We start from the raw sequence: 23,777 nt of genomic DNA, 5'->3' as shown, positions 1-23,777 counted from the left end.
GGTTTCCAAGGAGGTTGATACATATTTGAGCAAAACCACTCTTTATTATAACCTAATCCCCTTGGGTGCCCTGACTTTATTTTTGTTCATCATGGTACTTAGGCTGGAGAAGAGTCTCTTGCTCTTGCACATTAATTATCACTCCAGTACTATGAATTTGTTATTGTAGCTTCATGTTTAACATGCAATATTGTAAATACACTTGCAGATTAACTTGCTGAATGGGAAAGAAGAAAAAAAAAAAGGGGGGGGGAAACAAAAGGGAAAAAAAAAAAGAGTCTGCTCCTAAAAAGCTACTCAATGCATGTTTCCATAATGGACTAATGGTGTGGTGTGTGGTTTCAGGGAGTTACTCCAGTTTAGTTCACTTCCTAATATGTATGAGAATTTTTTAACCTTTCACAGAACATAGACATAGATATGTGTCTTTTCCCCACACCTGTGCTAGTTACTGTTTGAAAAAAAAGTCACTTGAGAATGCTACCAGATAGAAAGGAGTGCTTTACACCTACTTTTCTAAAGGTAAATGATTGCATAGAGGCCAGAGAAGAGACTGAGAAGAGATCGAGTTCTCTGTAAACCAAATAAATTCAACCTTTATGTGCCAGTCCTAACTAGTGACCTATTGGTGGTCTCATCCAACTGCTTGCCATTTGCAGTGATGGTTTGGGTATTTTGCAAGTGTGGGTAAATTACATATTACAGATATGTCATCACGGAGGATATGCTCACTGACAGGCAGAGGTTGAACAAACATTAGACAGTTAGAAATACCTGAAAATACTGCTATGGCAACACTAGAAATAGGGCTCATCTCTGCAGACAGCTCTCCTGTTGTGGCCCTCACCTCCAAGCTCAGAGGAGAAGCCAGAGCTGCTTGGTCTTCTACCAGAGCTTTGGAATTATTAGGAGAGGAACTGAGAAAAGAAAAAGCAAAACAAAAACCCCAGATTCACTTGTTGTGTTGCTGGTGTGTATGCTAGGTTCCTAAAAAGAAAAAAAGAAAAAAAAAAAAAAGAGGAAGAGAGGAAGAGGAAGTAATTCTAACCTGCACATTGGCACAGAAAGTCACAGGAGTCAGGAGTCTGTACAGGTTCAAAGATGACTTGGTGAAATTCATGTGGGATATTAAAGGCAATGTTTGGGATGTGGCCTCCAACTCAGGACATCCCAGAAGGACCATTCCCACAAGGCAAGAAAGTTTTTGGAGGAAGAGCCATTCCCTCCAGCACTGCTCCTTGTCCCTCTTCCCTCCACATCCCTCTGGGCATTTGTACGTGGTCTGGTCAGAAACCAGCATCTGGACTGCATGAACATGAACTCTGATCCAGCCTGGCAGTTCCTATGCTCTTAAATTTGCCTGCAACAGAAGCATGCTGTTATCAGTTTGGTAACGTTACTTGCAGCCTGGACAAAAATACAAATAAGCTGTGTGGAGCGAGACATTGTGTATGCAAAGTAAATCAATGTGCAGAAGCAAAAAAAATCAAAGACATGCTGCTGACTGACAATAGCTTGCCCTAAAATAAAAAGTAGGTCTGTCTGTGGGCACAAGGAACAGACTGACTACCTTCCCTCCATCCTGCAGAGCTTTTAAGGTGAGTGAGTGCTGGTCTCGCTCAGGCAATTTACATGAACGGAAGTGTGACAAACGGGGACAGTCCCTCTCTTGAAGTAACAGGCCACAGAAGGGAAGTTTAGCAAAAATAGGAGCCATTAATAGTCATTCCATCTCGCTCTCTGAAGTTCACTGAGGTTTAATTAAAGCACTGATATGTTTTCGACTGACCTTATTTTCATACCTGATAATCAGTAAACTCATTATCATTTTTTAAGCTTGGTTTTGCATCCAGCTAATTAGCACTCTTTGGGTCAGCATCTAAGTTAAACACAAATAAAGATGAGAGGAAAATTCCAAGATCTGCATATTTTGGATACTCCCTGTGAAGGAGACAGGTCAAGTAACATCACCAAGCGCCTGGAGCAAAGACTTTGCTGGTGGTACGGGTGGTGGTTTGGGGTACTGGGGGAGCAAGAGCCCTGCGGTGGGGACACGACGTGGCTGGGCTTTGGGCTTTGGCAATCAGGGCATCGAAATGGCTCAAAAGCCAGCTTCCTACAGCTGAACCCTTTGAACCCCGCTGCTGTAATGAGCTAGTCTGGAGAAGAGCAGGGCACAGATTTCATAGCTCCTCATTGCATCTGCAGTTAACCTGTGGGAGATGAAAGAAAGCAAGTGAGGGCCACCACAGTTTTCATCACTGGTGTTTCCAGACGGCAAATCTGGCCTTCTCCGCATTCATCATGATGATCAGCTGCTCCAGGGATGGGGCATAGCGGGCTTTTCCTCATAAACAACCTCCTTCCACCAGCTCATCCTCACAGGCTTCCCCTCCTCTCCCTCACCCCATAAATAAACAAACAAACAAATAAATAAATAAATAAAAATGAGACGCAGCAAAGTGAACGAGGTCACCTAGGCAGCTGGTGGCAAAGGCAAAGGTGGAGCCAGACAGATGCCCTATCATACAAAGCAAGATGCACACAGCTACCAGTGCCAACCTGTCCTCTTGGTGATTTTCAGCGATGTGGTCAGGCCCTACGGGGTATGTGGTGATGAAACAGAAGGTTATTGTGGGTTATTGTGCTGCTTTGTCTTTATGTGTATGCTTTGCCCACATGGGGGTCAGCAGCTCTGTGGGACTGCTCCAAGCTTCCCCAAAACCCCAGATAACAAAGCAGCCAGGGCCCTGGAGAGGTCCAGGGGTGGTCTTGCTTCAATAAGCATGATCACAAAGGAGACACGGTGCTGAGCTGGGGTGTGCATAACTGCTGTAGTTCACTGGGCTCTGCCAAGCAATAAAACTGGCAGCAGGGGAGGGGGGGCAAGCAATACCAGGCAAGTCCTGGAGGGGAGCATTGAAGGAGGGTCTTTCTCCTAGAGGAGGGCAAAGAGCTCTCACTGCATCGCCCAGTAATAGGAAATGTCTGTCTGGGCCACACATGATGCTCCGGTCATAGTCGTATGCGTTCTTACGTGCAGTGCCTCTTGACATCACGGCCCGTCATTCCCACCCAAAGCACGCTGCTGTCATTGCCATCATCAGGAATCACCATCAGTGTAAATGCTGGGGAAGAAACAAATAATTATAATCCTTAGCACCTGGCTGGCGCTTTGCACGCTGACAGCACTGCACAGTCACCAGCTAATGAAGTGAACGAGGTGTTCAATTACGCAATGAATGTTAATGCTCAGTTAAAACCTACAAAACCGAGCACCAAATGGTAGGGCTGCAATTTCAGCTGGTGGCTTGTAGGCGCTTCCTTCGTAATCAGGGATGGTGCTTAGCAATACTTAAAACAAACTATTTCTCTTCCTCCCGCTTTTCCTGATGTTTGTGTCTAATGGTCTGTTCTTAAATGAGCCCGTCCCTTTACGGGAGCTTGTCAGTCTGAGGCTGTAAGATGCTGCATGTGGTATATGTGAAGTATGCTAGGCAGGCTGTTGAGCTTCTTAGGAGCAGAAGGCTCTGTTGGAAGGCTTTGCCAGAGCCATGATCCAAAATAAAATAAAATGAAGTATAAATCTGTAAAATAGCTAAAGCATTCATCTAGTTCTTTCTATCTGATATAATTAAAACCTGAGCAAATCTTGAGTTTCTTTATAATTTAGTATTTACCAAAACTTTTTACGCTCCCCTTATGCATACAGATGCCTGAATAACTGCCACGTACTTTGCTGCAAAACTAATGGCTAAGACGTGATAAATTGCATTTACTCTTCACCTTTAGCTGCCTCACCCATGTGTTGACCATCTCTTCTGCCCTGCACGCAGCGATCCATCGCCACGGGGCTGCCTTCCCCGTCCTGCTGCCCCCACAAAAGCTGCCTCCTGCCTTTCAACAGCTGGCCATAAATCTGTTTCTTTCTTTTCATCCTAGCATAACAACGGCAGTTCTCAACCCCCAAACACAGACATTTCCCACTGCTGAAGAGTCCTGCTCCACCGATTCCCTTCGGTGCAGCTGTTCCCATCAGGGCCATCCTTTTGTGGTGGCTTTAGCTGGTGCAAGTGGCTCCTGTACACTAGTGCACTTTCTCCAGATACTGCTGCCTGATGAAACTCACACTTGTGTCTGTAGAAGTGAATTATGGCATTACTTTGGGCAGGGCATTTACCTAGCTTTTCTATGGGAGTGCAGCTTGTACCACCACATAGTCAGACTGGACAATGCTCCCACTGATCATAAAGTGCTGTGATGCTTTGCCCCATTGCTGTGAGGACTCGCCTCAGATTAAAAATATAACAACAGTGAATCATTCATTAACTAGTTGAAATTGCATTAATATAATAATGGAAGTGGTTTATTTTTTTTTCTCTCCTTTGGCAGAGGGAATAAATAAGAATACATGCAAGGGTCTTTTACGAACAAAGCAATGGAAGCAGCAGTGGAGACGATGTTTTTAATGAAATGTGTATATTTACTTGTAAAAATGCACTACGGATGCATATGCCAGGTAATAAACAAAGGGCTGAAAATCTGCCTGATCAGCAAGTCTATGACTAGCTACTAATTAGGTGTATCTCATTTAGGAAAATCACTCCACTGCCAGAGTTTTATTTGCGGGGGGGGCATGGGACAGGCCACAAGGAGGAGGCAGCTGTGCTGAAGGAGCGGATGCAGCAATGGCACAAAGCAAGTTTGAAGCAAATCTCTGTCCTCCACCTTCCTAGACATGAAAGCTAGACCCGTCAGCTCAGCATCTGTTTCAATAAACTCTATTTCTTACCCTCTCCCTTATCCACCTCAGGCTTGTCTCATGGTGTGGTGTTTGGAGAGGGGTGCCCACTGCTGATGCTGCAGAGCCCAGGTCCTCCCTCTAATGGGTCGTGGCATTGACACGTGCTTTACCTACAGCCAGAGCAGTTGTAAGAACAGCCCTACTGTTTGTAGTCATGAAGAAAAACAGTGCAGTGTGGGTTTCAACTGTGGTTCTTAAAGGTAGTTCTTAAAAAAAAAAAAAAAAAAAAAAAAAGTGGTCTTCATAAAAGAGACTTTCTTGGCTATGATCATTAAAGTAAATGGTAAATGGAAGCAAAGAGATTAATAATGAAGTAACCCAAGCAAATCAGACAACGTAGCCTGTCTCACATCCATTTCAAGCTGAAGTTCATTTTGGCTCATGCATCTGAGTCTGAGTGAGTTTTTCTGATTGATGGCTGATAGCTCACGTCCAGTTTTTTTTTTTTCCTTCTTTTCACACTCAAAGTTGTTTGTTTGTTTTTTTTTCCTTCTTCGTCTTTTTACACTCAAAGTATTTTATAAGGCACGGTTTTGGAAATACCCGTTGTCAGAGTCCAAAAATATATAGGTAGTTTCTAAATTGATTTTTGTAGACAGATGCTATTTACATTTCATTTCACTTGAGAAGTTATCTGTTCAGTTATTTTGCTGGCTGTGACAAACAACAGTAAAATACCATATGAGAAAAAAAAAAGAGTTGGTGACAATTTGACAATTTTATACCTAGATAGACAGACAGATGAAAATAAAGGCGTCCACTTTCTCTTATACACACAATTCAGTGTGAGACATCAAATCCCAGTCCATGCTGAGCACCGTGGCAGCAACCTAGAAAAGCGTCTTCCCATGTGCTTAGCATCAAGCCCATAAATAATCCCAGTCAGGCTGTAAAAACACTCACATGCACATGGTCAAGCCCATGCTGAAATGCTTTGCTGCATAGGGTCAGTGAAAGTGAATAAATTAAATAAATGCTGTGAGGTCTGCATGGCTGGGGAGGGATAGTGACTGCTCAGAGCAAGCCTTTGCAAGGAGTAGCAGTGTCTAGCCCAGTGCTGCATCCCCAGGGACAGGGACCCCACCTGGGTCAGAGGGAACCCCCCCAAGGGCATTTCCCACCTGGTCTGGAGAGGGCTGCAGGGCTGCTCCCTGGCTCAGAAAGGCACTTCTGGAGGTGACTTGGATGAATTCCTGCTGAAAGGCTCCTGTTAATGAGACCAGGGTTGCGTCGCATTATTAATGGTGCGGCAGGGTTTCTACAGCCTTGTGTAGGAGGCTTTTTATTTATTATTTAATTCTAAATAAGCAAAATAAATAAATCATATCACTTACATGCTATGCTGGTAGGTGCAATGGAAAAAGCAAAGATGGATGGATAACGTCACATTTTAGCCTAATAGCTGTACAGTTTCATGTTATATTTACGCTGTTTGATGTTTAGCTGCATCAGTAACGGAATATTAAAAGCATTTTTTTTTTTAAATCAATAATTAAACCTGGATTTCATTATTATTCAGAGCATATAAATTCACAGGCCGGTGTATTAAACATGTTACAAGTATCATACTGTATGTAATTGTACTTGCACTAATTGCACATTCTGGCACGTTATGGGGTAATGATGCTTGAAGTTACCAAACAGTTCAAAGATCAAAGGCCACGCAGTCAAAGATTTTAAAATAAAGCTCCTGATTTGTGATTTTATGATAATGTGCTAAATTTGACCTCTTCCCCTCATGTAAATAGCTATATATAATTATATAATTATATAATAATTAGCCTGCAATCCCACAGCTTTTCAGAGTTACTCCACGGGTGCCTGGGCCCTGATGACGACTGTAATACCTGCCATCTCCACCTGCCCTGTGTCCCTAACATGCCATCAGGTTTATCTATAAAAATACCCTGGGCTTCCCAAGCCTGTTTTACTGCAGATTTCACCAAAGCCAGAATTTTAGCTCTGGTTACTGGGAGTTAATTGGGAGTCTGCAGATAATAGAAACTCGGAAGGATATTATTCACTCCTCTTCAAAGAGGCGGAAGCCAAGAGGGTCTGGTGGGGCACCCAGGGTGCCTTGCAGAAGGCTGAAATGGGAAGGCTGCTTTTTCATCACCTTCCCCATTCAGAAAAGAGAGAGAGAGAGCAAGAAGGAGCAAGGCAGCCTGACCAGGAGCCAACAGGAGATGATTATGTGGTTATCCAGAGAGATTCTTTCTATTACTTGAAAAATCAGAGAGCAGATTTAGAGAGACAGGTTGATGTGTTCAGGAAGATCAATGAATATGAGAGGCTCATTGATGGCATATGCTCGGTTTTAGGCGTAAGTGGCAGCTTCAGAGGTAGTGACAGCAGAACGGCAGGAGAAAGCCCAGCTGTGCTGATGGAAGGAGGAGGGCCTGGGGTCCACACTGGTAAACAGAGCAGCCTCTCAGCGAGGAGAGATTTGCCCTGATGCTAGAAGCAGCAAAGTGAGATGAGATTTCAGCCGTAGAAGCCAAGGGCTGAAATACCAAGAAGGCCACAGGGAACAAACATACCTGAGAGAAGCTCTGGTGGAGCTCGAGATGTGCTGCTGGGTGGGTGATGCCGAGATGGAGCTCAGCAGTGCCCTCAGAAACACCTGCCTCTGTGCAAGGCAAACAAAAACCTCCCCCAGCAGAATGCTCCCAGCTTCCCGGATGGGTGAGAGGCTTTTCTAGTGTAAATGTTTGCTCACATGGCTCTTTTACTAAATTCCCTTGCAGACCCTCATCATGAAGAGTTTTAAGATGCTCTCTTGTTCTCTGCAACTCTTTTGTTTATCCCGGTCTGTGATGGCTTTAGCGCACTCACCCAGACCATTGCCAACCAGCAGAAGCACTGGGTACTGCTCCTTTGCAGAAAAGACTGTCCTGTCCATCTGTTACGCAGTGATAGAGCAAGTTGCTGGAGATAGAAAGGCTAGAAATATTTTTGTTGGCAAGGAGGAAGAGGCTTGGAGAGAAAGTGAGTGAGGGACAATAAAGATAGCCAGGAACACTGGAGCATCGACCTCTAGACGCATCCAGGGTCATTGGGGAAAGTATATCAAATATGTTAACAGATATAGGGAGCCAAGAGCTCATTTTAAGGAGGACTGGAAGATATTCTTGTTAATTCAGTGAGCACTTCAGAGCAAGTGAAGCGGTTTCTAGCATTATCAAGGTTTTTGTTTGCTTCAACTTTTTTTGCAGATGCATTCAGATTTCCAAAATTCAGAAAGCAAAAGTTGTTGCTTACTGCAGTCAACAAAAGATGAAACCTTAATCTTCCTAATGACTACTGGTTTATAAGACTTTTTGTTTGTATTTTATATCTATCTTAATAAGCTATGAAAATGTCCAATGATATACATGAAGCATAGACTTTAAGGCAGTGGCTTGCAAATACATTTCATGATGGCCATAAATGTGATTCCAGAAAGTTAACTGTGGTTGCAGATTAAACAACAAATGGGTTGTTTTAGGGGATATTTGGGAAATCCCTTTTTTATTATCTCAAGTCCACATACATGAACTGAAGCTTCAAAGCAAACAGATTCAGTACTAAGTATATATGATCTATGCTCAGCTTAAGTTCTGAATAACACTGTATTTTCCTTGTTACAATTGTATTAATGATATTCAAGTCCTTCTTGGACTTGGAAAACTGCAAAAAGAAGTATGTTTTAGATTTGTTCTCTGTGAGAAATATATATTGTCACCATGAAAAGTATATGTGATAGAAGAATTTAAATTTCTATGCTAAATCTAATGTCTGAAATAACTAATCAGCCAAGTGGGAACCCGATAAAAATGGATGAGAGTGAGAAAAAAAAATTGGAGACAAAGCACAATGAACTGAATTTCTTCATTTTGTTTCTCTCCTCATCTGAAGAAAGAAATGCTGGAGTGGCTTCAGGCTGCGTGCATAATGACGGGGGGCAGAGCAGAAAGCACTAAAAGGCAGCCTGTAGGCAGCCAGAGCAGCTGCCAGGGTAGGAAAGGGTCAAGCCCAGAATTATGTCCAAGTGATTCAGCAATTCTCTGATTCCAGGGGATTCAAAATGCTGACACGGGGGAGGGGGGACACAGAAACATTTTAAAGTGTGTGTTTATATGACTATGTGTGAGGTATGTATATAGGTACACATTTGTACATGTATATACATGCATATGTATATATTTAAAGGGAGAGGGGAAGGGACATCGTGTGTCTGTGAACCTATAGCTGTACAAAAGATGCCATTAGCCTCGCGTTCAGGAGTAATGGCATTCACGTGAACAATTGCTCTGCAACTGGGGAAAGTATTTGAGTATCGTAAATTGCCAAAGGGTTCAAAAACCAGGGAACTAATATAAAAATTAGGAAATTAAGACTAATCAGGTTATTCAGGTGGAACTATTGTATTTCATTCAAAGTGCAGTAAACATATGGATTAATCAGCCAATAAGACCACTGAGGCAAAAACTGTGGCTGGTGCTCTGGAAAAAAAAAATATTTATTTTTATTTTTTTGTACTTTCTACCTGCTCATAGAACTGAAACAAATGTTTGGATGACTGACTGACCAACTTGCCTATAATAGTTGTCTGAAGTGTAGTTCAGCTGATCATCCTGGATGAGGTTTTCTGTTTTAATTTATTTTAAAGAAAAATTAAGGTGTTTATATTGTGTGTTAAAGTCTGCTAGATGCAAGTGGTCCATGTGCAATCTACAGAGTGAAATAATAAGCACGTGTAAAGAATCTTTAATTCACTTTAAATCTTAAATCTAAGCCTTGCTCAGCTCTCCCTGGTGCATGCCACTCTTCAGCAGTGCCTGAGTTTTGGGGTAAACACATTCAGTGCCTTCAGTGGACTTAAGGCAATGAAACCAACTCTGTTGGGCTAACAAACAGGAAAAATCCTCCAAACACTCCATGTGCTCTGCTACGTATGGTCAGGCATACGAGCACAGAAGCAGTGGCAGAAAGAAGCAGGTCCCTAAGCCTTGGCTGCAATTACATAAAGAAATTTCACTTCTGTTACAGCTTCCCTGGGAATACATGGGTGAGGGCGGTTGTTCAGCTGAGGATGCTGTCTCAGCCTTATATAAATACCTGCAGAATTGCTCAAATAGTTCATTAGTAGCTGATGAGTTTGTGTGCTAGCGCTAATTGCGAGGCACTCGCCCCACATCCAGGCTGGCGGAGCCGCTGCCCTAGTGCCCCGTGTGTGCGTTTGACCCAAGCTGCACAGTATCCCACCCCATTTAGTAAAGAGACCTATCTGGGGACAAATTGCCTTCCGCATCTCGGAGAAGCCCTCCTGAATGTGAGGTGTTAATTGTGGCAGGAGTTAAGGATTAAGCAGTCATGGCTTCAGGTTACTACTGGGAACCGAAATCAGGATTACAAAGGAAACTGGGCCATGCCCTCACAATGCTATTACCCCAGTTCCTGAGTCTAAAAACCTTAGAAACTCATCCTTGGTGACCAATAAAAACTAGTCTAAATTGTGCTTACTGAGGCCTGAGGAAAAGAGTCATAATTGTGCAGCCATGTCTTGGACATCTTTCAAAGCAGAAGATAACATCAAGGACAAGAGGGTGAAATCCGGCCTTGATTTATACCCTCTGCAACCTTGATCAGCGCCAAAACTACAGTGCTGGCTGTTCGTCAGGCCACAGCCTGAGCTCCTGCCCAGGAGAGACTGACCCCATGGCGAGGCCAGATGCGGGTGCCTCTTGCTGTAAGGAAAGTCAATGCACTGCAGACAGGAGTGCACTGCAGAAACATTTCCCCTTAGGTACAGCACCACGTAAATTCCCTGCAGAAATTTGACCTCAAAGCTGGGGTAGCAGTTTACCTCGATGGGTGCAGCCCCGGTGTGCATTCACCAGGCTGTGTTTTGCTCCCAGGAGGATGCAAACCAGCTCTGTCACCCTGACAGGACCCACAAAAGGGCTCAGCTTTAGGGCCGTGCCCCTGACTTTTGGGGGGATGCTTGCACAGGCCAGGTATTTGTGATGGTTTGTACCACGTCGTGAAACCCCGTTTCTGACCCCAGAATACAATGCCATAGAGATGAACGGTAAGAAAAAGAAATTCTGTGGTTGAAATTTATGACATGGTAGCACATACTTAATAACCAATTAAACTCAAGATTTATTGGGAGCTAAATTACATTTGTATTATAAATAGAACTAGAATATACTGTTATAGAACAAAAGCAAAACATCTTAGCATTTAATATTGTAAAAGACAAAGTAATCTAATGGACCCTAAATGTTAATGGGTGTAAAGATTTACACTTTAATTGCATTTTTAAGTCATCTTATTTTACAGTGCTCTTTTTTCTATGTACATAGAAATCAACGATGTGCTGCAACATTATACTTAGTAGTGGCAAGACTGACTTTAGGAAACCTGTTATTATAGGCAAGATCAGTTTCTTACTTATAAATCCTTGCAAACATTTTAATTGAAAAGAGCAGTGGACTTTCACTGACCTTGGCTGTATGCATGTGAGACCTTCATAGCAAATCAAGCTGGTGAAAAGTGTGGGATGGGAAAGCCAAGAAGGGAGAGAGTGGTAACAAGATAATTTTGATTTCTAAAGCCAGCAAACAAACAATATTAGATTTGGGGATTTGCCTTATTGTAGGGGAAAAAAAAAAAAAAAAAAAGCAAATGATGAAACACAAAATTACAACTAATCATTTTATCAGATAATAATAATAACATACTTATTAAAGTATTATAATCCATAATCCAACTTTAGGATGATATCTGAGGCTGGCATTTTAGGATATGCTTTTGTAGCATATAGAATTGTTACAAACTTCCCAGAAACTGATTACTGTGCTCATAAAATGTCTCTTCCAGTCTGTGTTACTGCTTCAGGATTCATAAGCTGGGTTACAGTTATAGATGAATCTAACTCATATTACATTTGAAAAAATAAATGTGCACTAAAAGTAATTAAAGCATGTTGGTTCATGAATAATACACCATTTTACTACTATTTGCAGAGTATAATGAGACAAGCTACTAAATTGACAATGAATGCTCTATTATGTGATTGCCAACTGTTTTATAAGATATTGAACAGATTCATTTATTCTATCATCATGTGCATTATCAAGCTATTGCTTTTTAATAAATTAATTTCTCCCATGTCTCCAGAGCCCGGCTTTGAAATCTGGCTGAAGGCATAAATGAAATTAATTTTGTGGTCGGAGTGCAACTACCAGCGCTCGGTGGCTTGCAAATAACGCCCCGCAGCTGGCGGTGCTGTGGAAGGGAGTTTGGGGGCAGCACGGGCATGAGCAAGCTGGGACACCCTCTGCTTAATCGCAGCAGCAAAGGATGCCTTCTAATAGTGAGCTGACAGAAATATTCGCCCCTGCAGTATACGGCTCCCTGACAGCTCTTGGTTATCATAGCTCCGCTGCTGTGTCCCCCCCCCTTCCCCTGCCCTTCACCCCCTCCCACCAAAGCGCTATAAATTGACCATTTAATTGTTTTAGCAGCCTAAACCTGGTGACACCGTTCACTGCTTGCAAAGCAGTGCTTAATCCCCGGCTGGGCGATAGTGTCATTAGGAAAGTGATGTGGTTGCGGGGACCCATCCCGGCAGCGCAGGATTACCTCGCAGCCCTCGGCTGGGGCTGGAACAACACATGCTGTCCGTGCAGCCCCGTGCTGCAGAGCTATTTCACTCGCTGGTAAACAGCTTCTAATTGCGGCTGTTGACAGGACTCACCGTGCTGTAACTAACCTCGCTGCAACACTATTATTTCTGAAGGGAGCCTTTCTCCATATTTTTCACAATAAGTCTGACAGCTGTCATATTAAAAACGGCACTTAATTCTAATGCAACTATTCCCACCCGCCCTTCCCTTCTCATTTTTGTGCCTCTGTAATGCATGAAGTTCTCCTACTCATAAAGATTAAAGGAGCAGCTTTGCTGGAAGGAAAATACTCCTGCTGTGTTTGTAGTCCGGGTACATGGGAGAGGGGCTCAGCACCGGCTCCCTTGCTCCTCTCTCCTGCAGCCACGCCAGCTCAGCGCTGGGAGGGGAGGAGAAGCAGAGCAATAAAGCCTTCCCTGGGAGGAGAGAGGTAATTCAGGAGCCATTGAAGCGAAGTTTCAGGCTTCTTTTGAACTGTGACCCGCGGCCGCCAGCCGGGCGCTGCGTGGGCTGCACAGGCTGTGATGCACGGCTGACGGCCGCCCACCAGAGACCCGGCCCGGGCCAGCAGTTCGCTCAGAAGTTTACAGTGGATTTAAGTCAAAATGCTCAAACGCTGGTGTTCAATCACTGCTAACTGTGTGCTCGGCAGACAGCTCCCAGCAGACTCCGTACTTGTAAAATCCAATACGCCACATAAAGCAAGGGTTTATGGAGGTGCAGGGGTTCAGGAGATATTTTTATTCTGTCCCACTGCCCGGTTTCTTGTACTGAAACCTTAGCACAGGGGTGGGATGGCTTCACCTGCATCCTGCACACAAACTGGGCAGAAAAGCACACATGGCTGCATTCAGCAAGGCACTACCCATTTCCATTGCTTTTCCCCTTCCTTCAGGCTGTCTGGAAAAAGCAGAACATAATTTTGGGCCAGGTCTCACCTGCTGATGTGACTCTCAGAGCCAGGACCAGTAAGTCTCTGAGCATCCCACGGCCCACACACAAGACAGAGGCACAAAAAAGCTTTCATTTGCCTCCCTTCCCCGGCACGGTCACATCCACGAGCCCTGTACGCATTTCCCAGTCCCCACCAGGAACAGCAGGGAGCTGCTTAAAGTGCTGCTGCTGGAGGATAGTGCCAGCACAAGGAGAAGGGTGGCTGCATGACCAGGCACCTCCAATGTAGTTCAGGTCATGCTCACATATCCTGCATGCTGCACGAGCCTTGCGTAAGGTTTCCGTATGAATACGGCACACAGGGCAAACCTCCTTCCCAAAGTGTTGGCTAATGTTTAGTTTTTATAACAGGTCTTTCAACGGTGATGATTGCCAGCCAGAGCAGTCTCATTTGGCATTTGATGATCTGCTCTGTACCCCCTTAAGGTAGATAACTTGCTGGGATTCAAAAAAAAATATATATATATAAATATAGAATATTATTTCTTCTTCTCTCTCTCTCTCTCTTTTTTTTTTTTTTTTTTTTTGCATAAGCAACTGCCCTGCAAATTGATAAGAGCCCTTTTTAATTAGATAGTGAAGTTGTATGGGTAATGTTCCATATAAAATGTCTATAAAACACAGCAGAATTAATAAAATGACTGCTTCTCGTTTAATTCAGGTCCTCCAAAGGGATCCGTATGTCTTGCTTTGGTCTGTTTGTAGTACTTCTCTCCACCACCCAGGCATGAATTGATTAAAATCACATTCCTCACTTAAAACTGGAGCCCAGTTGGTAAGAGATACTGGAGAGCAATTAAGGTCTGTGTGCAGACACATGAACCCCCCCCCAACCCCATAAAAAACATACCGAAAGGAATCATTGTGCATCGCTTGGATTATATGCAAACACAGCTCATGTTGACAGCTACCTCTGGATGACTCCATCAGTACACACTTTATCTCCAGCTGTCCAAGTAATTTTCCCAGGATTTTGCCCCTCTTTTTCACTCCTCTCCACACAGATGGATTAGAGCAACAAACGGTTTACATGCTGCACATCATTAGCTATCCTCCCTCACTACCCAGCAGATAACAACTGGGCTCTATCATCAGGACATCCATAACACCTTGACACTTTTACAACTATGCTGTTCTCTGCCAGAGCAATCTTCTCTTGTAAAGCATGGAGCTAATTCACCAAACACCCGTTGGAAAGTACTCTGCAAACGCAACAGGGGTGGGGGGAGAGAAGGAAACGCACAGCCCAGAGCAGGCATCTAGTAAATAACAGAGTTAGTGCTGTAAAAAAATCAGCAGAGAGGCAGCATATCCTTTCTCTCCAAGATACGTCCCTGTTTTCCTGTTGCCTCTGTCCCACAGCGAAGGACATGAGCGAGCAGCCGCGCAGCTGGCTGCCGTATTTCAAGCCCTTCCATCACCACATCACACAGGCAGCCTTAGTGCCTGGCTTTGGCACAGCTCCCTGCCACTGCAGGGGCTGTGCACCTGGCTGAGGCTCGGCTGCTTCCACAGGGCTAGGGCTGGCCTTTGCCAGCCTCTCCCCAACAGGACAGGTCAAAGGATGCAGCTGGTAGTGTGTTTGCTGGGTGTTCTGCTCTGTACATGCTGTCCCATTCTGCCACAGCCTGGTGCTAAAGTTTTGCAGGATGGGAAAAGCCATGTGAATAGGATTGGTCTTGTGTTTGGGTCTGTTCTTTGTTTGGGGTGAAAGAGAAGATCGGTATATCCATCTCTGGGTGAGTTTCAGGTGGGCCACTTGGATGTGTGGTGGGCTCCAGCTGATTGTCTTTGTAGCCTTTACCCCTTGGCAAAATTGTGCTGAAATCCAGCCACAGATTCAGAAGTCTGAGGGCATCAACCCAGCTGCTTAGGAAACAAGGAGGAAAAGACATTTGTGATCTCTCTGGAAGAAAACTTCCACCAAACTACAAGGCACTGGCATTACCAACTGCTCGTCTGGTTTTCCTAAACTGCCTCCAGGCTAAGGACATCTTGACTCTAAAGGGTTTGTAAATAAAGCAATGTATACCATGCATAAGTGGGGATCCTGCTCTGGGGACTGTGCACCCTCAGCCATGGGCTTACATCTAAAATAAAATACAAACCTGAATCAGCCACTCTGGATGGAAAGAAATATGTCAGATTTTAGCAGCATTTTCCAAACCTCTCAGAATGCCCCCCTGCCGCCCTTAACCATACTTTTTAATGTATAGTACATGCTTGTTTAAAAAAGAAATACGTAAGGAGAGAAAGTAATTACTGTAGCTTAAATTCAGCCTGATAAGAAGGGCTTGCACAGTTTGAGCAGCTGTTCCACTGCCATTCAGATTATGAAAATATAATCCTAGAGAACCTTGTCAAGATAAATACGGAGCATGAAATGTATAGGCATTTTTTCCCCAGCCACATATAATGATCAATTCCAAAGCCACAAGTGATACCAAAGGACAAAATAAGATCTGTCTAGACTTTCTCACTTACAAGATATTGATCATTCCAATGGTAAACTGGTTAGTATAAGTGTGTTTGGCTTGAAAGGTCATGAGCTTAACACCTGACAAGGAGTTATTCAACCTTGATATAAGTCAAATTATTGCAGTGTTGCTGGAAAGACTTTCTCTAATAAAAATACCTACCTGATCTGAGAATATCTGAAATTCGTCTTCCGGACGTTTAAAAAAAAAAAAAAAAAAAAGGTAAACACTTGGCATGGCTGTTTGCAGGTCCCTTTCTATCCAGTTTTGCATGTAAAAGTCCCATCAGTCATGCACTTTAGGGGCAGACCATGGACAAGATGGTCCATCAGTGACAGAGCCCCTATCCACTCTCCCTCTATTTTTATGAGGATAACTAGCAAGTGCTTGTTAGGACTATTAGGAGCTTGATGCAAGTTTGCTGGATCTTTTCCAAGAACTATAACACATGATCTATTTTGCTTTATTCAGTTCTTTTTGTTTTGCTGATATGATACTAGTTAAGGTTAATGGGGTTTGCTTTAATATTAGACACAGGATCACTTAACTACCTTTAATGAACAGTGGAGTCAATGCGTTGTGGAGTAATTCACGCAGACATTGCCTCAGGTAAATCAACCAGAAAAATGTAAGCCAGTCAAATAAATAAATCTGACTGGCTGTAAATGTGCCAAATTTTACACCAAAATATATTTGAAAGCCAATGACTTAGGCACATCTAGGATATTAAAATGGAGGTTTTGGAGTCTGTTTCTTTTCAATCGCTTTTCCTTTTTAATGTCCTGCACATCCCTCTTGTACTGAAACCAAGCTGAGGGTGTGTGAAAAATTATTTTCACAAGTGTTTCTAATAGAAGCAAATATGCTGCAGCTTTGTGCCATTTTTTATTTGGAGTGAAAATGAAAAAAGAAAAAAAAGAAAAACAAGGCTTTTTTCATGCTGGCTATCTCAATGTGGGAGATGAGAGACAGGACAGAGAAGGGGAGAGAAAAAAAAAAAAAAGGAGAAAGAAAAAGGAAGGGAATGAGAGAAAGAAAGAGTGCATGAGAGTTTTTTGTTTTGTTTTGTTTTTAATCTGAATTGGAGAAAATGGTGACAGTTCAGTTCTAGATGGAGTAATACACTACAGTCAGTAAATATTTATTAACCAGAACAAGGAAGCAATGGAACCTGATCAACTCAGAAATGTCCCAAGGCAGCTTACTTTCATACTAATGCAAAACTATGCCAACATTAAAAATGCTTTTCCCTCATAACACTGAATGAGGGAACCACATATGGAAGAAAAAATCTCCCAGCTCCTCTTTGAAGGAAGGTGGGCAATCTCTTTAACTACTGACTTCTCACAAAACCAGGCAACATTTCAGCAATAAGGAATGACAGGGTGTTCACTATCAGTTATTAATGTTTGCCTAAATGAAGCATAAGGCCGGGGCCTTAAAGGTGTGGGGAGGCATGGTGCAGGGCTCATGGTGTTGTTTAAGGACTGCTTATTCTTGATCTGGCAATGGCAGGTGCTGGTGTAAAGCTCTGCTGTCCTGGGCTGGCTGTACTATTACATGAATGTAATTCTCCTTTTTTTCTGCAAAAAGGACAAATAATGCGTTTGAGAAGGCTGTTGCACAGGTGACAGACGTTAATCATTTTTTCACTCCAGACAAACTCTATGTAATCCAAGGGGTTTGATTTAATTTCACAGATAGAGCCTGCCCCAATCCCCACCCTCGTGCACAGGGGGCCAAACAGTGCCTACGTAAGGAGAGCTCCCACTAAACTCAGATTAGCTGTAAATACACACACACACACAATAAAAAATAGAGGAGCCACAACACTATATGACCATGAAGTAAAGCTGTTATACTTCCCTAATTAATGTTACACTACCCTAATTCCTCACGTAAATGTAGTGGGGATTGCAACGGGAGGATGTGGTGGTTCCTCCTGCCAGGTGACTGCATGCCTCAATTGGGACACCTATTCAGCAGCTGACTCCAGACAAGACAAATTGTGGAAGGCAGACTGTTAGCAGTAAATCATTTAATAAGGGGGTCAAATAAGCTTCTATTAACAATGTTTCCTTCTATTTATTTATATTCTGTCTGCAGAAAATGTGATGCTGGACTGGTGATGGCTTAGGACAACGTTCCGGCATGAAGACAGCTACAAAGCACAAAATAAAAAAAAAATGAACTCAGAAAGAAACAAGAAAAAAAAAAGAAACAGCGTTTTCTTGGTATCAACAAGAAGCTCTTTATTTTTCCTCAAGTTTTCTTTTCTAAAAAAAAAATAATAAATGAACTAAGACATTTGCAGAAATGAGATAAAAACTTTCTCTTCAGGTGACAATATTCAAGGAAGCATGTTGTTTTATTAAATTTAAATTGAAAGAAAAATAGAGAGATTTGGATTGGGATACAGTATCAGGAGAACTGAGAAACTGTGAATTTTCCAAGAAAAAAAAAAAAAAAAACCTTAAAACTGTGAACTGAGAAATGGATGGAAATACCACTTAAACCCCTGATTACACCCTGTGTGTTCTTTAGGAGACATCATCTTTGCTAACTCTATGGTATTTAGGAAATGGTTTACAACATATCATTTATTGTAATCTTTTAAGACAAAACAAATATTTAATTAGCTGTGATTTTCGCCATTTCTGTTCAGATGTCTACTTGCACTTTCTTTTTCTAGATAGCTCAGATGTATTTGCAGCCAGCAGTCAAGGGCAGGAAAGATTTCTTTCCTTAATAATCTTTTTATTTGCCACACCCAATAAAATTCTTGTAGGGAAAAGGAATCAACAAGACTACCATCTCCCGATCGATACCTAAAGCCTAACAGACAGTAATTATCAAAATAAAGAGGAAATCCCATATTGGGCTACATACCTCCCCATTAATCAAAACAACAGAAAATATCTGCAGCACTGCTTTTCTGAAATAACATAAAAGATGCCTGCTTAGGTTACACTTTGAATTGGCTACAATCAAAAGAAGGAAAAGCACGACTAACTAAGCCCCAGGAAGCCGCATTGTCCCTTTAACCCGTCGTATTCCCCATTTCCCATTAGTACTTAACATTTTTCACTATGTTGTGACTGCTATTATTTCATTTAACACTGGTTAATCTGTATCTGAGGTACATGGAAACCCTCTAGATGATAAGATTGGACAGGCTCCAGCGCTGGCAGTTTCCGAGCGTGCATGCACGCAGTGTGTTTTGATCCCTGCCGTCACAGGGACCGCCTGCCAATTCGCTCTTGGATCAGCCTCTCGCTCAGTTCCCACAGGGCTGCAGCCGTCGCATCGTTCCGAGCCTCCGGTGACGGCAGGCAGCGGCAGCAGTTGTTGAAGTACATCCCGCCCAGGCCCTCCAGCTCGGCGGCCGTGGCGCAGTAGACGGTTGTGGCAGCTCCTTGTTGCTGAAATTAAAAAAAGAAAGAGGAAAAGAAAGAAAGAAAGAGGAAAAGAAAGAAAGAAAGAAAGAAAGAAAGAAAGAAAGAAAGAAAGAAAGAAAGAAAGAAAGAAAGAAAGAAAGAAAGAAAGAAAGAAAGAAAGAAAGAAAGAAAGAAAGAAAGAAAGAAAGAAAGAAAGAAAGAAAGAAAGAAAGAAAGAAAGAAAGAAAGAAAGAAAGAAAGAAAGAAAGAAAGAAAGAAAGAAAGAAAGAAAGAAAGAAAGAAAGAAAGAAAGAAAGAAAGAAAGAAAGAAAAAGAAAGAAAAGAAAAGGAAAGGAAAGGAAGATAAAAACTACGTGAATATATACATAAACACACGGATAGATTTTTATCTTTGTCATTTTGGCTGCTGTCCATCGGAGCTGTGCGTCTCAGGAGAGCACTGGTGAATGCATTGCAGCTAAAACTCTGCTGAAGATGTTGCCTCCCTGCCTGCTGGCCACTTATTTGCTAAACAGCTTAATGAGGAGCTTTTTTCTTTTCATTTCCTCTTGGAGCAAAAGAAAAGGAAAAGATGGTCTAAAAATTGGTCCTGTTCATTTGCCCCTTTTCAAGAAAACGTTAAGTCAGTGCCAGGAGGGTCTCCCCACTAGCACTTGAAAACAGAAAAGGTGAGCCAGGTTTAAAGGCAGCACCTAAAAACATCCTGCTTTTCCCTTCTAACTCAGAAAACACCACACACCTTGAGCACCATCACTTCCTAACCTTGATAAGCAGTGCAGACTGACACGAATATGCATTTTGTTTGGTTGGGTTTTTTAAGCCTCTCATACAAAATTAACCTGGGCACTCCAATTAAGACCTATAATGCAAAGTGCAATCGGGATTTGTGCCAAACCTGCCAGTATATCTTTGATCAACAGTTTCACTGTTGCAGTTGTCACCATTGCCTCGCAAGAATGTTTACCTGCTGCAGGCAGAGAAGGCTGATTTTGCAGAGACACGAGGCTTTCCAGTGTTTTTTTTTTTTTTTTTTTTTTTTTGTTCTGTAACAACCATTTCTCATGTCTTATAATGCTTTAAGAAATGGAGCAGGTAGATTAGAGGCTTTTGTGGAGCAGAGATTCTTTTTTTCTTTCTTCTTTTTTTTTTTTTTTTTTTAAATACCAGCTGAACTTACGTTCAAACAGGAAGAATGGATTTCTCTGAATTTCTCTGACAGAAACCTGGAGCTGGAGGGCATAAGGTTCAGACAGCGATGAGTACGCCCCAGGGGATGGGGTACTCCAAGGCCTGGACTGAAAGCACAGTGCCAGTAGAGCTGCAAAGAGGGCAAGAAGCTGTTTTTCTTTGTGAACTATAATTAAAAATAATAGGTGAGAGCACGTAGCAAGACACTGCACACAACCCTAATTTAAAACCGATAGAGTTTATCTGGCATCTTATGATTATTTATGTGCATCTTAGTCCTTTCTGTGGTAACTAATTATGAGCTGATAGGAATCAGAATAAAGAGGCTGCCAACTATGATAGAAAAAGTAAACGAAGAGAAATTGGATGTTGCCACATTAGGATAATTTAATGGGAAAGCGAATAAGCTTCAACCTCTCATGATTTTCCTCCATTTCTGTTTTTGTTTTCTCCTGCCTTTCAGTGTCACAAAAAGGAAAACTCAGGGTGCTGTTAGGGGGTCAACCTGCAAAAGACCTCTGTTTTGCATTCTTATCCTTCAAGGGCAGCAACCATTCTAAAAAGCCCCAATTCTCCTTAACTGATGCTTCTTGATTTTGTAACTGTAAAGAAAGGCACATTTGTTTGCAAGATATGCATTTTCCTCAGAAGATGGGATTAAACTGATAATGATGACTCCACAGCTTAGAAATGATCTCCTATAACAAGGTAAACCAAACCTGTCTGTATTAAGAATGTTGAAAGGCATATATTTACCACCAGACCAAAATATTTTTAAAGTTAGTGATCCTCTTATTAAATCAATATCTTTTTTAAAAAAGAGAAAGTATCTTACAAGCAGGAGAAGAAATGCAAGAGAGTTCTACTAAAAATAACATTAACAGAGAACAATAAAATTGTTATGCTCATTTGAACTATCTTATAAAGCTTCACAGCACAGGTATGATCACTGTATTCAGCAGTTTAGAATGATTCAAAGCCCCTGAAGAGTGTTATTATTAGTTTTTGCAAGCAATTCAACTGGACTTTTATTAGAAAGGTAAAATTAAACTAACGTGCTCAATGCAGAGTGAGAGCCCTTAAGCTATTGCTGAAAAGCATCTGTCCAGCCTAGCTAAACTCAGGATAGCTTTAATAAAAATTAGCTAATTCATAAAATGAAAGTTTATCAGAACAGTTTAAAATCCAAACCAAATAATAATTTATCTCTTCAAAAGAGTCAAATTTGATGATTTTAAAAATTCTGAGCAGGCAGACATCCTACAGCATAACAGCAGTGCTTTATACCTCAAACACTGACACAGCCTAAACTCCAAAAGAAGAGAATAGTTTTCCCTGTGTGAGTGTAGGATATTTACTTTAAGCGATAAAAGATTATGTGGCTGGAAGCCCAAAGCACTTTATCATGTGATGCCTCCAGTGTTTCGCTGAGGACTGGATGTAAGCAATGTGCCATTTGCTTTTTGGCTGTGTGTATCTTTCTGTCTTTCTAAATGTTTCAATTGTGTTGGGTGTTTTGGTAGGAAAAAAAAAAAAAAGTTCAATGGTTCTATCATTGACAGAGAAATACCTTTTTATTACTTAAGAGAAATGCAGTCATATTTATCCCTTTGTTGACAGAGGGTAAAGCTTTAATATCAGAGAATGAAAAAAAGTGAACTCATCAAGCCTATGAGTTTGATGATGACAAAACTATGAAACAGAAGGTAAATCCCAGATTCCCAAAGCCATTTAAGCATCTAAATTCCTTTGGTAAATGTGAGCTAGTTGCATCCAGAGATTTGAGGATCTCTACTTAAGTGACTTGCCCAAGGACAGAGAGGAATGAGTATCAAAGGACTCAATAACGCTTCAGGTCGGACAGGATGTCAGGATGTCTCCAGCCCAGCCTCCTGCCCAAAGCCGGACACCCAGCAAGCCCACAGAGGCCATGCTCAATGGGAAGGTCCCCAAGGGACCAACTTCTTCTTTTCATCTTTGACTCAGATGCCACAAACCTCTGGGTAGAGCCAGAGCTGCAAATAACTGCAGAATGCCTGCACTGCCACCCATGCACAGCCAGGCTGTGAGAACACTGAGTTTCTCAGTAAATATTGTTTATCCCTTATGAACACAATCTTCTGAATGACATCTTTATATGCTGGGCCTTATGACTGTTTAATAACAAGTTTTAATTTTTTGCTCATCAGCTTTCCTGTTCACATATCATCAGCATACAACAGCAGAGGATATTAGGGAATCTAATTAGTAAACAATTCCATACTGCTGATACAAGATGAAACATTCTTAAACCGATAAAAAGAGCACTTTAATCACTGTTGAATGACTTTCAATGACAAGCAGTTTGTGCCATGTCAGAACATAATTTGAAGAAGATTAGAGTACTATATAAAAGAATTAATGTTAACAACTTCGTTAAAAAATGTCTTAAACAATGAGCTTGTCAGTTGTCACAGGCTCTCCCTGATCTATTGTGATTAACGCCCCCGCTCCCAACAATTTAAACTGATAAACAATGCTAAAAGCTCTGGGCAACCTAAACATTTTTTTTCCATATGTCCGTCAGTTGTATATGGTGCTAATCGCCAGGGCTGGGGGTCAACCTTCCTTAACCTGCAACAAAGGCAACGAGTTGGAATGATGAATACACAGGATAAAGAACTTGTGAGAAGCCCAACTGAATCTTTAATCATGCCTCAATGCCATTTCCGATCCAGGCAAACATTTGAAAACTGCTAGGCAAGCACCACGCTATCAATCTTTCTAGTGTACGTAAAATTACCCGGGAATCTTGTTTTGGATTAAGTTGAAGAGTGTCTTAGTAATAAGGGTTCATCATTCTCCTTCGCAAATCATTTGTCAGTTTTGTAATACAATCTTAAACTGCAGCAGGGTGGGATTTGTAAAGCAGTTGCTGTTTATTTATAGTTGAGGCTGAAAGATCTAAATTGTCCATCCTTCCAAAATCCTTTGTTGAGATAAAAATACTAAGTAGCTAGCTACTAGTTCATAGGCATTTATCTCATAACTGTGAGCTATCAATTTGTAGCTGATGGTGCTGAATACAAATTAATATTGAACATCTTAACAGTAAAAGAAAAGGGGTTCCTGATACACAGCGTACGGTAAAACCCTCATTAATATATGTAATGCATCCGTTAGTATTCTAAGATACCATTTATGTACCTGATAAGAAAACATATTACACAGTTAATGTTTAGTTTTCAAATTTGTCTACTTTCAAATGCATGTTTACTTTCTAAAATTAGATTCCTGTTCT

The 23,777-nt window shown here is 41.9% G+C and overlaps 2 protein-coding genes across 3 annotated transcripts in view; one reads left to right on the top strand and one right to left on the bottom strand.

Moving 5' to 3' along the window:
- Window positions 1–18,129, top strand: part of MAF (MAF bZIP transcription factor) — a 178,445-nt gene extending 160,316 nt beyond the window's left edge. The window contains exon 3 of the mRNA XM_082770298.1: window positions 18,018–18,129. The gene's annotated coding sequence lies outside the window, so the exon portion shown is untranslated. The remainder of the gene's footprint in view (window positions 1–18,017) is intronic.
- WWOX (WW domain containing oxidoreductase) overlaps window positions 18,125–23,777 on the bottom strand; it is a 507,992-nt gene continuing 502,339 nt past the window's right edge. The window contains exon 10 of one of the 2 annotated variants that reach the window (XM_082770295.1): window positions 18,125–19,333. In XM_082770295.1, the coding sequence (XP_082626421.1) occupies window positions 19,035–19,333 (299 nt within the window). In that variant the 3' untranslated portion in view covers window positions 18,125–19,034. The remainder of the gene's footprint in view (window positions 19,334–23,777) is intronic. The other variant, XM_082770296.1, reaches the window with a different exon arrangement.

The sequence above is a fragment of the Aythya marila genome, assembly GCF_965140915.1.
Source record: "Aythya marila genome assembly, chromosome: 12".
Lineage (NCBI taxonomy): Eukaryota > Metazoa > Chordata > Aves > Anseriformes > Anatidae > Aythya > Aythya marila.
Note: the sequence above shows the minus strand (reverse complement) of the source record. Positions and strands in the feature narration are given on the sequence as shown.